The sequence below is a fragment of the Paroedura picta genome, chromosome 2 (assembly GCF_049243985.1).
Source record: "Paroedura picta isolate Pp20150507F chromosome 2, Ppicta_v3.0, whole genome shotgun sequence".
Taxonomy (NCBI): domain Eukaryota; kingdom Metazoa; phylum Chordata; class Lepidosauria; order Squamata; family Gekkonidae; genus Paroedura; species Paroedura picta.
This window is the reverse complement of record NC_135370.1, coordinates 968,927-984,759: the sequence shown is the minus strand read 5'-3', so window position 1 is coordinate 984,759 and position 15,833 is coordinate 968,927. Positions and strand designations below refer to the sequence as shown.

General features: G+C 50.6%; 1 protein-coding gene across 3 annotated transcripts in view; it reads left to right on the top strand.

The window, feature by feature from the left end:
* Window positions 1-12,693, top strand: part of TRAK2 (trafficking kinesin protein 2) — a 44,732-nt gene extending 32,039 nt beyond the window's left edge. For all 3 annotated transcript variants that reach the window (XM_077319149.1, XM_077319150.1, XM_077319151.1), the window contains 6 exons: window positions 184-260; window positions 1,593-1,787; window positions 4,378-4,676; window positions 6,681-6,956; window positions 8,767-8,866; window positions 9,977-12,693. In XM_077319149.1, the coding sequence (XP_077175264.1) occupies window positions 184-260; window positions 1,593-1,787; window positions 4,378-4,676; window positions 6,681-6,956; window positions 8,767-8,866; window positions 9,977-10,649 (1,620 nt within the window). In that variant the 3' untranslated portion in view covers window positions 10,650-12,693. The remainder of the gene's footprint in view (window positions 1-183; window positions 261-1,592; window positions 1,788-4,377; window positions 4,677-6,680; window positions 6,957-8,766; window positions 8,867-9,976) is intronic.
* The last annotated feature ends 3,140 nt before the right edge of the window (window positions 12,694-15,833 follow it).

Genomic DNA, 15,833 nt, shown 5'->3' with positions numbered 1-15,833 from the left:
ATTTTGCTTGTACCTTTCTAAGGTGCTGATCAGGAGTATTTCCGTTTATACTGAAGGGCTCTAAGCCAAATAGTGAAAGGGGACCTTGGAAATGTTGGGCTGAGCCACAAAATGCACGTTATCCAGTTTCTCTGGGGGTGTTTTCAGGGACATGCTGACTCTTGTTGTGTCCTCCACTTTAAGGACTCTCTGGCTGCCGAGATCAGGGGCACAATGCGGAAAGAGTTCAGCTCGGATGAGGAATCAGTCTCCGAAAACAAGTAAGTCCTCCTGATGGCCTTCTGCCACCCACTCACTGTGACATCTCCCAGCAGGGGTGGGGACTGTGGTCTTCTCTTGGTCACAGCCAGACAGCTCATCTATATTGCTAGTTTTATGGTCTGGCTTTTTCATTTAAGCTTCATCGAACCAGTCTCTGGAGAGGCAGAATATCCGTTCCCTAAATAAATTTTAAATAAATGGACTCGGGGAATAAATGGATTCAGGGGAATGGTAGAAGACAGGAAAGCCTGGAGGATCATTGTCCATGAGGTTGCGATGGGTCGGACAAGACTCCACTCCTAACAACAACAAAATAAATTTTAAAAAATGAATGTATTGACATGATGACTATTGCTGAAGAATTTCCGGTGGTCTTTCGAGCACGGAACACGGTTATCTGGTGCCTGCAGGCCTCTCGAGCTGCTTTCTTCCCTCCTTCTGAGGCACCCCCTCGCGGAAGGGAAGGTCCTGAGCACTGCCAGTTCCCGAATGAATTCTCCCTGCCCGGACTTGGGGCAGAACTGGGCTTGTGCCTTGCTGAGCTGGAAGATTCCTTGTGCTGGGCTCCCTCTAAGCCAGGCTTTCTCAGCCAGACCTTCCTGACTACCTTGGAAGACTTTCCTGAATGGATTGGAGTCAATTCATTTGTATTTATTTTTAAAAATGTGTTATAAATTTATTGGGTGACCATATGTGGTCATGTTAATCCATCCACCCCCTCCCCAACTGGCCAGTGATGGGCCTGGAGGGGGTGGGGAAGGGAGGGGCCTTGGGAGGGCGTGTCCCAGCCACATTGTGCCGGTCCCATCACTTCTGGGGCTTCTCAAAGCCTGAAGGTCGTTTCAGGGGGTTCTCAAGGGTAAAAAAGTTGAGAAAGGCTGCTCTAAGCTGTTCACGTACGTGGCCACTCATTAGCCAGGAGCAATATGCCCACTGCCCATTGTAAGTTCGCAGCAGTTTGATTCTCTCGGGATGTGAACTGCTCTGCTTGGTAGGGAAAACAAATGAGAGGGAAGGTTGGGCCTGCTGATCTAGTGAGAAGAAGGCAGAAGGAGTCGCTGTCCGATTCAGCAGTGGGGAGAAGGAATCAGAAACGCAGTGAGAGGGAAGAGACCCTTGGAAAGAAAGGCGTGCCTGGGGGCATGGAGGGCGGGGCAGCTGACGGCAGCCCTGCGAGGGGGTAGAGAGCGCGCTATGAGGAGTGCTTTGGGCATCCTGGAAGTGGCCGCGGTGTCCGTGGCTTCCAGGCGGTCCTTGCACGTTTCCTCCCAGAGCATCTTGGCAGCTCTTTGTTGTGTGAGCCTCGGTGTCCCATTCCGCTTCTTCTCTAGGATCCGGCAGAAACGCGTATTTGATGCCGTCAGAGCTGCCAATGATGCCCGCCCCGCCCGCCCCGCCCCGCTGCCCATTCCAGGGTCGAACCGTTCCAGCGTGGTCATGACGTCTAAGCCCTTTCATTCTGGCTTGGCCCCGGGAGAAGGAGAGGCCCGTCCCGCCCACGGCAGCGGCCCAGAGAGCGTTGCCAGGTAGGTCAGGCTAGGGCCAGCCCAGGGACCTTCCTGCGTGACGCCTGCGCGTGGATGGGGGGGCGGGAGGGGGGGGCGGAGTTCCTGCTACTCCCGGGGGACGCGGGAAGGACAGGGGAAGGACCCCTGTTTCCTGCTTAGCGTGCTGCTCTGTTTGATCTCTGCTGCAAACATTTTCTCACCATCCCTACAAAGCATGAAGAGAACGTGCATTTCTCCTCTCGACACATTGCTTCAAGCTAAGCTGCATGTTATCAGATCTCCTGTTTTGTTTTGTTTTCAAAGTTGCCACTAATGGGAGGGGGGGGGGTTGGATGAGTAAGCAAAATTTAGCACCCATTCATCAAAAATTAGCACCCTAAGGAGTAAGATAATCACAGTGGATAAAGTGCATAAAAATAGGCACATAAAAAGAAACAAACTACCATTTAAGGAGCTTTAGATTTTATACTAAAATTTTCTTCTCGGAATATTGAGACAACCCAAAAAGCTTCAAGGACAGCATCCCTCAGCAGTTCCTTGCTCGCGTACCTTCTGAACTGCAGATGGCCTAGGAGAGATTTTCAGGGGAGATCCCCAACGGAGCACGCTCAAGGACGGTCTTGTGGATAGCATCAGGGGGTTCGGCCCCCCAGGGCAGAGTCTTTCCCGAAACGGAATACGTTGGTATCTTCCAGAGAGTACGTTGGAGGGGAAGGCATTTAAATGGGCCCGCGTGAAAGATCTGCGAGGAAAAGGGATACCTTAGGAAGTGAATACAGCACTGCACATCATGTGGGGGAGGACCTGCAGCAACACGGTGCAATGTAGAACCCCCCCCCCCCCCCCGCAGATCACCGTCATTGTTCTGTGCAGGTCCAAAGCACTCCGACTGGGAAGGGCCCCTCCTGCTCTGTTACTAGGCCATCTGGAAATCTCCCAGTGAGTGGCCTGTGCGCATGCGCAGTCTCATGTGTGCCTGCACGGAGACAGCTAGATGAACAAGTCACAGGCAAGGGCAACGCTGCCCTCGCCCGCCTTAGATGTCGAGCTGGGTCCCCTTCATAATGGGTCTGGCACCGTTAGATGACTTCAGCAAAGGTAACCTCTCCAGGGAGCAATAAGGAGCACTGATCTCCTTTTCTTAGCACAAAACCAAGGCAGGCGACCCAGCGGCCATGGCATGTGGAAGAGAAATACAACTGTTTAGAGCTGAGCACCACGAACAACTGAATTAAATCCCAAGAATGTTGTTTCCTTGTTTTTTCTTTGATTTATTTTGATAGAAGATTCTCAAAATTCAAATCTAAACATTTCAGACATTAGTATCTTCTTACTATAAATCAATATTGATATAATTTTACTAGAGAGACGTCACCAGGAAGAGCATGTAACATGTGAGAAACATCCGTTTGGCTCCCCAGTCCTTTTCCGCATGGACCGTTCACAATCCGGGTCACAAAGTACACTCACAATTCTGAAAATTAACATGAACTGCTCAAGTCAAATACAATTTCTTAATACCAGAAATGTGTCCATTTAGTTCAGTTGGTTATTGTCCTCCGCTACACGCAGTTGTATCTCTCTTGTATACAGGCTGTACTTTTTATGGCAGAGGCTTCTTTTGCTGAGATCTGCAATTTGCTCAAACTGTTTGGAGAACAGTCCAGTTGCCTTTATGTCCAATGCTGCTGCTGCTGCTGCAGCGTTTGAAGATGGGCCGAGTGGTGGGGGGGGGTCTGGCGGTGCATCCGTTGCCCTCCCCAAAGCCACAAACAAACTGTGACTTCCCAAGCCAAGGAGGGGGTTTGAGTCTGGGCAGGGGGGAGAGCTGGGAGAGCTGTGAGCACAGGGAGGTTTTTAAAATTGTGCTATTTTTACAAACAAGATAATAAAATGTGAGGGGCACAACAGAAAAGGAGGGGCTTCCTAATAAATTGCACAAATGGAGCCGCCTCTCTGAATAGGTCTCCAGAGGAGCCTGACGTTCAGCCAATAACAACTGGCTCGGGGCCCCCAGCTCCAAGGAGATCTGGCTTGCCTTTTCTTAAAAGATTTTTTCTATTTTCAACATGATACCATGGCGCATGGGTCTCTGAAGAGCCCCAGTTTGGCCACCCCTCCCTGCTCTAGAGTAGCGGTCCCCGACCTTTCTCAGGTCAGGGACCGCCTCCGGAGTGAGGGAAGAGCCGACGGCCCGGGTGCTGTGAAAACGCGCGTGCGTGTGCAATTTCCGCACATGCGTGTTTTCGCCACCAGGTGGCGCTAACGCACATGCGCGGCAACAGCACGCATGCGCGTTTGCGCCACCGCCATGCCGGCGGTGGCGCCTGCCTCTTCCCTTCCTTCTTGCTGCCGGCGGGGGAAGGCAGGCGTGGCTGGCGGCGGCCTGGTACCATGGCCTTTGCGGCCCGTCACCAGGCCGCGGACCGGGGGTTGATGACCCCTGCTCTAGAGGAAAGCAACAGCAAACCGCCTCTGCTGCTCACAGTCCTTGAAAGCTCCTTGCTGGAGGGGCCCTCGGTGGGCTGCAGTGTGACAGCACTCCCCACGTACACAGGGCAGCAGTGGCGTTGCGCGTCAGTATAACTCCGTACCGTCTTTCCGACAGGGAAGACCCAAAGGCGGGCCAGCCTGCTGCCCCCGGAGACGACAGCCTAGCCGCGGCCCTGCACAGGCTCAGCCTCCGTCGGCAGAACTACCTGAGCGAGAAGCAGTTCTTTGAAGAGGAGTGGGAGCGAAGGATGCGTCTGCTGGCCGGCCAGAAGGAAGGGCTCGTCTGCTGCAGCGCCCCGGGGGACAGCGGCCTCTCCTCGGGGAACGGCTGGGACCTCGCTGACTTCTCTGGCGCCTGCGGCAGCCTCCGCAGCCTCCTCCCGGAGAAGCTGCAGATCGTCAAGCCGCTGGAAGGTACCTGGCCGGGGCGGTCCGTGCGCGGTTCCTCCACCGTGGGGCCATCACTGATTTCTCCTGCCTCCTGCCATAGACTAGGCCAGGGCCACTCCCAGGAGGCTCAAGCACTTCGGCTCGGTTCAGGCACCTCGGCGATCACCGAAGCCTGAGGCGGCGCGGAGAGGAGGGGTGGCGGTGCACCAGCCAGCAGCCGCACGAAAGAGCAGAGCGCTGCACCCACCGGCTGGCACACCGCTGCCACCTCCCCTCGGGCGTCAGTGATCTCCTGAGCGTCCGGACCACACCAAAGCACTCAGCCCTGGTTCCCGTCTCTGGCTGCTGCTAAGTACATGGCTGTTTGTGTTCTGATCAGCTTGAGCTTGAAACCCTCAAACCAGGGGTAGTCAAACTGCGGCCCTTCAGATGCTGGCAGGGGCTCATGGGAATTGTAGTCCATGGACATCTGGAGGGCCGCAGTTTGACTACCCCTGTCTCAAACCCTCAAACAGTTAGTGAAAGGCACAAACCTCCTTCCATCTTCCCCTTCCTCGGTGGCCTCTGTTGAGCACGGTGGAAGACACCGGCTTATCTGGAAGTCCTTCATCTAGCTCTGTTTTCCCTTTCCCCCTCTGTCTCTGTGATGCCTGAATGCAGCCGCCCGGAGAAACTGCAGCCTGCTTATTTCCCACAGAGACAAATGCCGAACCACAGGAAAGCCATGGCATCTGAAGTTTGTGGGGGAAAACAGACTCAGGTTTTGTTTCCGGGCTCTCCTGTTTGGACCAGGCGGCCTTCCATCGCTCTCTCTGCTGGGGGAGGAGGAAATGCCACCCTTACCTCCTGCTGAAAATGAAGGGCTTCCTCTCAGGATCCGAATCGCTCCAGGGACTGTGCAGACTGGAGCTGGCCAAGACCAGGTGTTCTTTGGGACCTTTTGATCCGCGGTTTGCCTGCAGCTCTTGTGGCGTTCTCATGAGCCCCTATCCTGGCTTTCAGTTTTACGGAAAAACTAGCTACCTGGATACACACCTGAAACGGCCTCATCCTGACTCAGGCCCTTGGTACTGTCTAGGCCAGGGGTAGTCAAACTGCGGCCCTCCAGATGTCCATGGACTACAATTCCCAGGAGCCCCCTGCCAGCATTCGCTGGCAGGGGGCTCCTGGGAATTGTAGTCCATGGACATCTGGAGGGCCGCAGTTTGACTACCCCTGGTCTAGGCAGACTGGCAGCAGCTCTGCAGGGTCTCAGGCCGCAGTCTCCCACATCACCTCCTGGAGATGCTGGGGGTTGAACTGGGGACCCTCTACTGGTTGAGCAGTTGCTGTTCCACTGACCCACAGCCCCTCCCAGTGGGATGCACATGAAGCTGCCTTGCACTAGTCAGACCCTTGACCCATCAAGGTCAGTGTTGTCTACGCAGACGGGCAGCAGTTATCCGGGATTTCGGGTGTGTGTCTTTCACCTCACCTAGAGCCTAATCTTTACTAGGGATGCCGGGGATTGAACCAAGCAAGTAACCTGCCCCGGAGCCATAGTTGGCTTTTGTACCCTGCTTTTCACTGCCTGGAGGAGTCTCAAAGCGACTTCCAATCACCTTCCCTTCCTCTCCCCACAAGAGACACCCTGTGAGGGAGGCGGGGCTGAGAGAGCCCTGAGATTCCTGCTCGGTCAGAACACCACTTATAAGGACTGTGACTAGGCCAAGGTCACCCAGCTGGCTGCATGTGGAGGAGGAGCAGGGAATCAAACCTGGCTCACCAGATTAGAAGCCACCACCCTTAACCATACACCCATCAGTAGCTAGGGTAAGGGCAGACCCCCACACAAAAGTTTCCTTTTGGTAAAGCAGAAAGTGTAACGTCGTAACTCACAAGGTTTGCAGAGATGAGCAATGAGTAAAATTAAATGACTACTAAAATTAACAAGTTCCTTTGTGCATATTTTTCCACCTGACTGCCTAAAGCCAAAGGGCCCCGTGCATTTGAGATCTTTGTGCTGCTTCCCCCCCTCCCTCCCCCCAGGCTCTCAGACCCTCTTCCAGTGGCAGCAGCTGGCCCAGCCCAACCTGGGCACGATCCTGGACCCGCGTCCTGGTGTTGTCACCAAAGGGTTCACACCATTGTCAGAGGACGACGTCTACCATCTGTCCGACTTGGAGGAAGACGAGGAAGAAAAGGACGAAGGCATAACCTTCCATGTGCAGCAGTCTCCTTTGGAGGAGAGGAAGGCCACCGAACCCTCATCAGTGGCAGGCATCTTCCTTCCACCCATTAAATTAGCCACAGCAACCCCTGCAGGTAAGACACGAAGCCCTTGCTGAGATCTCTCTGATCTGCCTCTGTGACCGCCAGTCTGCCTCTGCTCTTAAGAGCACTTTATGTGGATTTGTTCTTGATTGGCGGGGAAATGTTCCGTTCCATATGCGGGAAGCTCTGATCCTTGTTTTCTCTTTAGGCCTGTGTGTAATCAGAGGGCAGTAGCTGAGTAAAGAGGCGTCTTCCTTGTGTCTTTATTCAGAGAACTTGATGTGTTTTAAGGGAAATGGAAGCTTAACTTGTCCTGGTATTGAATGCCGTCCCGCTGTTCTGCTGAGGCAGAGACCGAACATTCCTGCACGGGAGCAGATCATGGAACTCTGTGCCGTCTCCTCCTTTCCTTCATTACAAGGGCAGGTTCATAAGCCATGTGCCATCAAGTCATATCTGGCGGATGGGGACGCTGTGATTAATGACCTCCAGAACATTGATGGCCTAGCCCCGGTCAAGAAAGTGGAGGGCTGCGGCTTCCTTTACCGAGTCCACCCATGTCCTGTTGGGTCTCCCTCTTTTCCCGCTGCCTTCAGCTTTTCCTAGCATTGTTGTCCTTTCCATTGACTCTGGTCTTTTCAAGATGTGGTCAAATGTGGTACCAGCATGAGCCTAACAAAGGTTGATGTGTCATCTAGGAATGTGCACTGGGGAAAATTTTGGTATTTTTCAGATTCAAGTTCTGATTCAGTATAACTCGATTCAGCCATTGATTTGTTATATATTCAAGTTTGGCTGATTCAGGAATCGCTAACCAATTCAGCTGAACATGGGTCCCTTTAAATGCCTCCAGCTGGCCCTTCCAGCCCAGCCCGGGCTGGGTGGGAAGGGCAGCAGAGACAAGCTTTGGGTCTGCTGAGCTGGTCCCAGCAAGGATAGGGACGGTAGGCTCAGGGCTGACATGTCAGCTTCATGCCCCCTCATCCCAGCCTGCCACCAGCTCCAGCAGCCATTTGAGGGGGTCTTTAAAGGTGTCCTCAGCGGACCCATCTGAGAGCTTTCCACGGCCTTATCCGGGTCTGCTGGGGAGAAAGAGCGACTGTCCTGTGGGGTCTTTAAATAGCTCCCCAGCAGACCCCTCTAAAGTTCTTGGCTTTCTGCAGCCTCAAAGGGATCTTTCTCAGTCAGCCAAATCAAGCCCGAATCACTTCAATCTACTCTGATTCTGCCTGTTTAACCTGAAGGGATGGTAGATTTGGCTCAAATAAGCCCCCCAAAATACTCCGTGTTGGTTTTCAAGCTTATCCCAGCTGACTCTCTCATCCCTTGTGTCAGCAGCAGACAAGCTACTTCGTTGCCCCAATGAGGGTCTGGGTGTTCCCCCCGCCTGCTCCCGGTCCTTGATCTATGGGAAGGACCCAAGACGGCAGCTTCTCTACCTTCCTTGGTTAAGGTGTTCAACACAGCTGACTCTAGAGTTGCAGAAACCAGCATTCAGGTGGCGCAGTCTGTCTCACTGGTGGGAGGGGAGCATTTTATGGCAGTGACTCGAAAACATAATTCAGTAGAATGTCTGTTGCCTTGAAATTTTAAGGTTTTTGAAAACGTAGTATTTCATTATCTCAAACATCTTAGCCTACTGTTAACCTCCTTCTCATTGGACTTTTCAATATTATAATTTTTATTTTATTTATAAGATTTATGTGACTGCTCCTCCCAGGGTACCAGCTTGGGGCAGTTTACATCATATCAACAGCATAATTTAGTAAATAACCTTAAAAACGATAAAATCGCAATTTTAAGAGCAATAAAACTCAACATCAGTCATAGAATCACGATTGAACACAATTATGTCTTGTAGCTTCCAATCCAGGAAAATGCCTGTCCTCTACGAACTCTACATTTACTTATACGACCTGCAGGATCCTCCACCCCTCTGATGTCACACAGGTTACCCCCAGGTAAGAAGCAGGTGGCTGGCCTTCTCAGAAGTGGGCATGCAATCAGATTGGCTGTTGGCTCTTGATATGCCAGCGAGGGCTTTCCAGTGCTTATTTCTGAGGGGCCAAAATAGGCAACAATATATGAATGTTACTAATTGCACTCTCATAGCTCAGGGTCGCGGACTTTTGACCCAGTTCGTACATTGGAATGCTTTGAGGTTTCTCAGTGGGCGCCAGAACACTTGGGGACTGACCCGCAGGGCCCAAAGCCACCTGCCTGAGCCACCGAATCAGTGGGTGGGCCTGTCTTGTCTGCCTTATCTGAAAAGAGGTTTTTCGTTGTGGGTTTGCCTCTCGTAGAAGGGGAGGCGCTCACAATCTCCTCTGGACATGTTTAAAGATTAAAGATGCTTGTATTCCAGAAGCTCTTCTCTTCAGAGTCCTTAATAATAACTTTAAAATAAATCCCGAAGACTAGTACCCTCTGTTCTGCTCCCAAGAGACCTTGAGCTCTGCTTGAATTTTTGGTGCCTGCAGTCACTATTACAAAACTGAGGACGTCTAACAGTGAAACTAGATATTATCTAGGATACTAGTCTTTGGTTGTTTTGATAATGAGGATTAAAGACTCTGAAGATAAGAACTTTTCTTCGTGCTTAATGTTGACCTCAAGTTGGAATACAAAAATTCACCTGTAACCTTCAGGCTTTATTGAGCTGCACAGTTATTTTCTTGTTTGTGTTTATTCAAGAAAGCCTGGGAGGTGCTCTACAGTGGCTTCTATTTTTGTCTTGCAGTTATGACAATTTACTGTTTTGCTTGGAGGAGAGGTGTTTTTTTTTGGGGGGGGGGTTACTATTTCCTCCCCCCCCTTTTTTTTTCTCTTTTTGCTGCTTTTACAGATTCACTTGCTTTTTTAGGGGAGTGTCAAGTGTACTCCATATGATTTCATGTTCTTGTCATCCTTACGTGGTCAGGAAATCAGTGATACAGATGAGTCAGTCTTTTTGTTCAAGCGGGATAAAGACGTTCTTGACTCCTGGAAATTCTCCCCTCCTTCTGCTCTTTCCATAGAAAGAGGCTTCTAGAGGTAACCTTCAACAGGCTTCTCTCCCATTTGTTTTTCAGTGTGTCGTACGGCCCTCCGTGTTCTGGCAGCAATTGCACTGTGAGCAATGCGGGCACAAACTCGTCAGCCATGTCCTGCAGGCTCAGTACTGGAGAATTCCTCACCAACAGAGGAGACGCAACAACCACGTTCAGCAGCACCACGGGCTTAGCCAAGCTTCTGCAGGAAAAAGGCATCTCGGCCAAGGTCTACAGCAGCCCAGCCCTGGAGAAACCGCCGCTCCTTCGGCCCTTCAAGGCCCCCGCTGTTCCCACCACACCGCCAAATTCGCCCACGCACTCTCCTTGCCCTCCCCCTCTGCCATTCGAGTCTCGGACGAACTTGCCGGAAAACTTCTTAGCCTCCCGGCCGGCCGAAACATTACTGCAGGAGAAGTACGGGAAGAAGTCCTCCAGCGCTCCTGATGTTGGGCAGCTGAAGATGAACCTGGTGGAGAGGCTAAAGAAGCTGGGCATCGCCAGAGCTGTCAAGCATCCCGAGGCAGGGGACAATAAAACAGGGCAAGGGGCAAAGCCCGGCCTGCTGAGGCAGGACTCTGTTGTGTACATCAGTACAGGAAGCCACCTGATGGCTGGGCTGAGAAGAAACCACAGTCTCCCCGTCTTGATCGGGGCCCTCGGGGGGCCCTTGGCCATGTCCTCGTCTAAAATGCGGGTGCTGAACGAGGACTGAATGATGGGCTTCTGGGGGGAGGAAGGTATGAACTGGGAGGCAGGCCATGATGGTTGAAAGAATGTAGAAGAAGCGTTGGTGTGGGATACAGGGGCATGTTGAAAAGGGGAAAGGACAGGTGGGAGGGAGGGAGCAGAGAGTCTGCGGGGGAAATGGAAGGCAAAGAACAAACCAAAGGCTCCGTCTGGAGACCACTGAGATTTCCACCACCCTTCTGTCTCCAAAGACCGGAATCCTGCAGAAATCATTCCGCAATATTCCGCACGTGGATTAGCAAATAACTGCATACGTTCGTTTGCCAGGTGTATTTTGTTCAGAGTTGTTGGAAAGTTTAAGAGAGAGGAGCCAAAATAGTCTGTCAGATACTGAGAGAGCTCAGCATTCCATTAGAATTGGTGCTTTCCGGTTTCTCAATAATTCTGAACCTTCCTCTGAAAACGCAAGGTGCAGAACACAGTGCTGCAAAAAATCTCCATGCCCAGGAGTGCTCTCCTGTGTTTGCTCAGGCAAATATTAACAGTGCGAAAGGGAATGAAATCCACATGCTTTATTCTGGGCTTGTATTTGACTTGAGCAGGAGCGAACATTAGGCCGACAGAGATAGTGAGCCAGGCCAGTGATTGGGGAAAGTTCTGATTCATACGTCACTTCTGCTAAAATAGCCCTTTGCTTAACAAGACAGCCGCAAGGATAGTTCTGAGTGTGAGCGGCTGGAGAGGAACTAGGCCTGGGATCATCTGTTGTACAAACTGACGGCTCGATGTCTCAGGGCACTTTCCCCCTCCTGATTCCGTGGAAGGGGCCTCTTGCACTTCAAGGGCTGTGGCGTCTCTTCTGGCAATTGCGGCAGCGCAGAGCTTCAGCTTCCAATACCGAACAAGGTGGCAGCAGCTGCCTTTAATCTGCAGCAGCCTCGGATATCGGCCTGGGTGCCAGGGAAGGCTTCCTTCTCTGGACAGAAAGGTCCCGGAGCTTCTGGATTAATCGGTTGGGGGACAGTTCTTTGCACTAGGAGAGGAAAGCAATTCAGCCTCTCCCAAGATGGCTCTGGGAGCCAGAAGAAAAGCACAGGTGGCAGCTGCCTTCTGGTTTGGCTCAAAGTGGGAACTTGCCGTGCACAGATCCTGGGCACATCTTAAAAGGAGCATGCGAGGGTACTCCGATAGCCTAGCATGCTTGCAGGGAGTGTCCAGTTGGCTAACGCACACCTAAGCCCGTCTCCGTGGGCAAATCCCAACCCATGCAGGGAGGGAGGCCTGTATGGTTTGAAAATCAAGCACAAACAGTAAGTAGATGTGGGGCTTAGCAAGAGAGCATGCCACGTAAGAGCTCCAGTTATTGTGGGATATCTCCGAAAGCTCTGGATAGATTTCCCGAGGAACCTACAATTGCTCCATACGTGGCTACGGACCAGCAACACGGCCCAACCAGTCCCATCGGCCTTCCAGCTGAGGCCTGTTTTAAGTGTAATTTTGGGAAGCATTAAGATTCTTAAACATGCCAAACAGCTGCACAAGTGAATGGAACAAAGGTATTTATTACAAATGGTGACTATATACGGGTTGACTCTGTTTTAAGTTATAAGCCTATCCAGAAATCGGGAATGCTTTCGACGTGTATTTCTTTTGTGTTGTGTGAAACCGGGCCGTCTGTGGCAAAGACTAACAAAGGGGATTTTTTGTTTTCTCTTGGTCTCCATTGAGTCTGGAGCCCAGCTTCTCGTACTATATTTTTATGAAGCCTGGGAAAGATCAGGTGATAAAACTAGCGTTTGTCCAAAGCAGCCAGAAATACGTGGGGAAACATACAAAATATATGGATGTCTGATTTATTGCAGTGGGTAAATCCCTGATGCATTCTTTAAAAAAAATAAATCGGAATGAATGAGGATTTCTTACAGCTTTGTAATTACATCTGCTTTTTAGTTACCTGTATTTATCACCAGCAGAGGAATTATTTGTAAGCCTGGATTTCTTTCTGCAGCCCATATTCATGTTAGAATCATCAGTTTTATAAGTATGCTCAGTAAATGCATGTTCATATATGCTTGAGGAAAGCTTTTTTTCCTTCTTCTCCTAAGACTTCATCAGAAGGGATCAAAATGAAATGAAACAGAAAAGATGCTGGAGGTAAAAACCAGGTCAGCTGATGAAAAAGAAGAGTTGGTTCTTCTATGCCACTTCTCTCTACCCGAAGGAGTCTCAAAGCGGCTTCCAGTCGCCTTCCCTTTCCTCTCCCCACAACAGACACCCTGTGAGGTGGGCGAGGCTGAGGGAGCCCTGATATTCCTCCTCAGTCAGAACAGCTCTATCAGTGCCGTGGTGAGCCCAAGGTCACCCAGCTGGCTGCATGTGGAGGAGCAGGGAATCAAACCTGGCTCACCAGACTAGAAGCCGCTGCTCTTAACCTCCACATCCATGACCCTGTAACCCTTCCTGGCCAGTGGCATTCTTGGATCCATGGAAAGCTGAATAACATTAATGTCTCATTCTCAGCAGTTCAAGTACTTTTCGTACGGTCGACCTGGTCCCTTTCCGCCAGGACGTTGGCTGGGAAGATGGTCTAGCAGGCCGCTTGTGCCTGCCTCCCCCGATCTCCGAGTTTGGAAGCCTAGATCACTAGCAAGAACCAGTTCAAGCCATGCCAGTGGATATACAGCCTTTATACAGGAAATACGGGGACGCCTGGAAGGAAATAATGATAATTATACAGGGGAGATGATTAAACTGGCCATCTTTTTCTTTGCCTATCATGTCGTTTTACAGTGTGTGAATAGGCCAGGCTAGCTTGATCCCATCAGATCTTAGAAGCCAAGCAGACGTGATCCTGGCTGCTATTTGAATGGGAGACCTCTAAGGAATGACATGAAGGCCAGCAGTGGCAATCCACCCCTGAATGTGTCTGACCTTGACATCGCCTTTAGGGGTCACCATAATTCAGCTGTGACTGGTCAGCCCCTTTCCACTAGCACCAGATGTTGTTCTGCTCCTCCTCGCTCGCAGGATCTTCCTCAATTCCTCCCTTGTCAGAGTGGGTGTAGCAAATCACTCTACAACAGGGGTGGCCAACTGGCTCTCCAGATGTTCATGGACTAACATGACCGCACTGGCGGGGACCCATGGTCCATGAACATCTGGAGAGCCCATTTGGCCACCCCTGTTGTAGAGTAACTTCACAGTTTCAACATTATCATCAACATAGCTTAAATTCGAGAGGGGTCCTTCCTATGACCCATATCTGCCCCCAACAATTTTAGCTCTTCCTACAAATCCCTGTAAACCACTGCCCTGGTTCAGTCCCTTCTGGGTGTTATACAAAGTTATGTATTTATTAAACTTTCCGCAGCGATAATCCCATTTTCTCCTTTTGTACCCAGCATGCTTGTGAGAGGGGGGATCCAGAAAGGGAAGCTACTCCAGTGCTGGATCTTCCCAGCCAAGAATCTTCCCGACAAAAGTGTCCTCAGCTGGGGGCGGGGCGGGGGGGCTGGAATAGCACAACAAAATTACTCTGCAGTCTACGTGATTCTTGAAATAAAGTTTTTTATTCATTTATAACATTCTGTGTCCTCAGCAATTCACCTGTTTATTTTTTATTTATACTTTAATTTCAAGACTCCCTACACCTCCCTGCAAGCCGGTTTACAACCATAATTAACATTTAAAACAATAAAATACAGTTAAACACAATAAAACACAGTCAAATGTATACTAAATCTAACAGTTTTCGTAGAACCCCACTAGTTTTTGAGGGGTTTTGCATTGAAGTTGAATCGTTTATGAATTGCATTTCTGGTGGATTTGTTACCTGTTCAGCTTTTCTTTCACTTTCACTGTGAATCTCAGTTGGTGTTAATTTAGGCTTATCCATCCGTTTTGCTCACTTCAGCCCTCGGCTCCCTATCCGGACACTTTGTTCCCAGCTTACCTTAGAGTGATTTGGGGGTACTCAGAAGCCAAAGTTAAACCAACAGCATAAGGATTCCGTCAGGTTTGTTCCCTCCAGGTTTGTTCCACCCCTCTGAGGACCCCCACCCCCACCCCCTTATTTGCCTTGTAATCTCTGTGACTATTTCCCAGCTTGAAACGTTGCCTTTGTTCTTGATAGGTGTCCTCTGTCTAGTGAAAATAAATGTCGGAAGTCTGTGCAGTCCCGGAAAGGGCAGGAGGAGGAAGACATGGGTGTGGGGGCATGATTTGAACTGCAAATGGTTTCCGCAGCAAATACAGGGGACTGTCAGCCTTACTTGGCTGGGTGTGTTTCTGTGTGTTCCTACAGATTGTTAGTTTGTACACGGATGTGGGGGGTGGGGAGCAGTTATTGTTCCCTGCCGAAACAGTTCCCTGAGAGTAGACCCAACCAACTGCTTGAGGAACCACCTCCATCTTACCATGGCAAAATTGACCATTTGGGAAGTTCATGCCAAATGCAATTCCCTGTCCCTGCACCAAACCAGGTCCGGTTCTTCTCATTCTTCTGATTGGAATGTGAGTGGCTAAATAGGGAGGGAGGGAGGGATGGGCCAGAGCTTGTCTCTTGCGGCCCTTCCTGGCATCCCCAGGGAACTGCTAATTGCCGCTGTGGGTAGGTGAATTCCCTGCAAGCCAGGCTGGATTCTGGGGATTTATGGGCATTAAATGGGGGTCACTTTGGTTGGGCAGGTAGTTGGGAGTGTCTGTGCCTAGTGCAGGGGGTTGGACTAGATGGCCCTGGAGGTCCCTTCCAACCCTGTGATTGTATGAATGCAGAGTATATACTCTGTGTATCCATGGGGGGAAATCAAATGCATTTTTTGTGAAGAATGCACAAATACCAATCGAATTAAGCCAAGCTAACTCAAGTAATGTTAAAATTGAGATCAAGCTGTGAGTACAGAAAGGACCCAAGTCACCAAAATGCAGGGGGAGGGGTAAATGAACAAGGAGCCAGAGTAATCTGGTGGCAATGTCGTTTGTTGATGCCAGGGGCAGGAAGTTCTGAAATCCCAAAAGGGAAAGGGATTGCAGGTGCAAAATGAGACAGAGAAGTGGGACTTGAAAATAAGACAAGACCCACTGCAAAACAGTTGCTAGTAGCAGCAGTACTACTACTACTAGTAGTAGTAGTAGTAGTAGTAGTTTTATTATGGTTTATTACACCAGGCATATAACAAGGGAAATTATACAACGCATCCCAGATAAAACA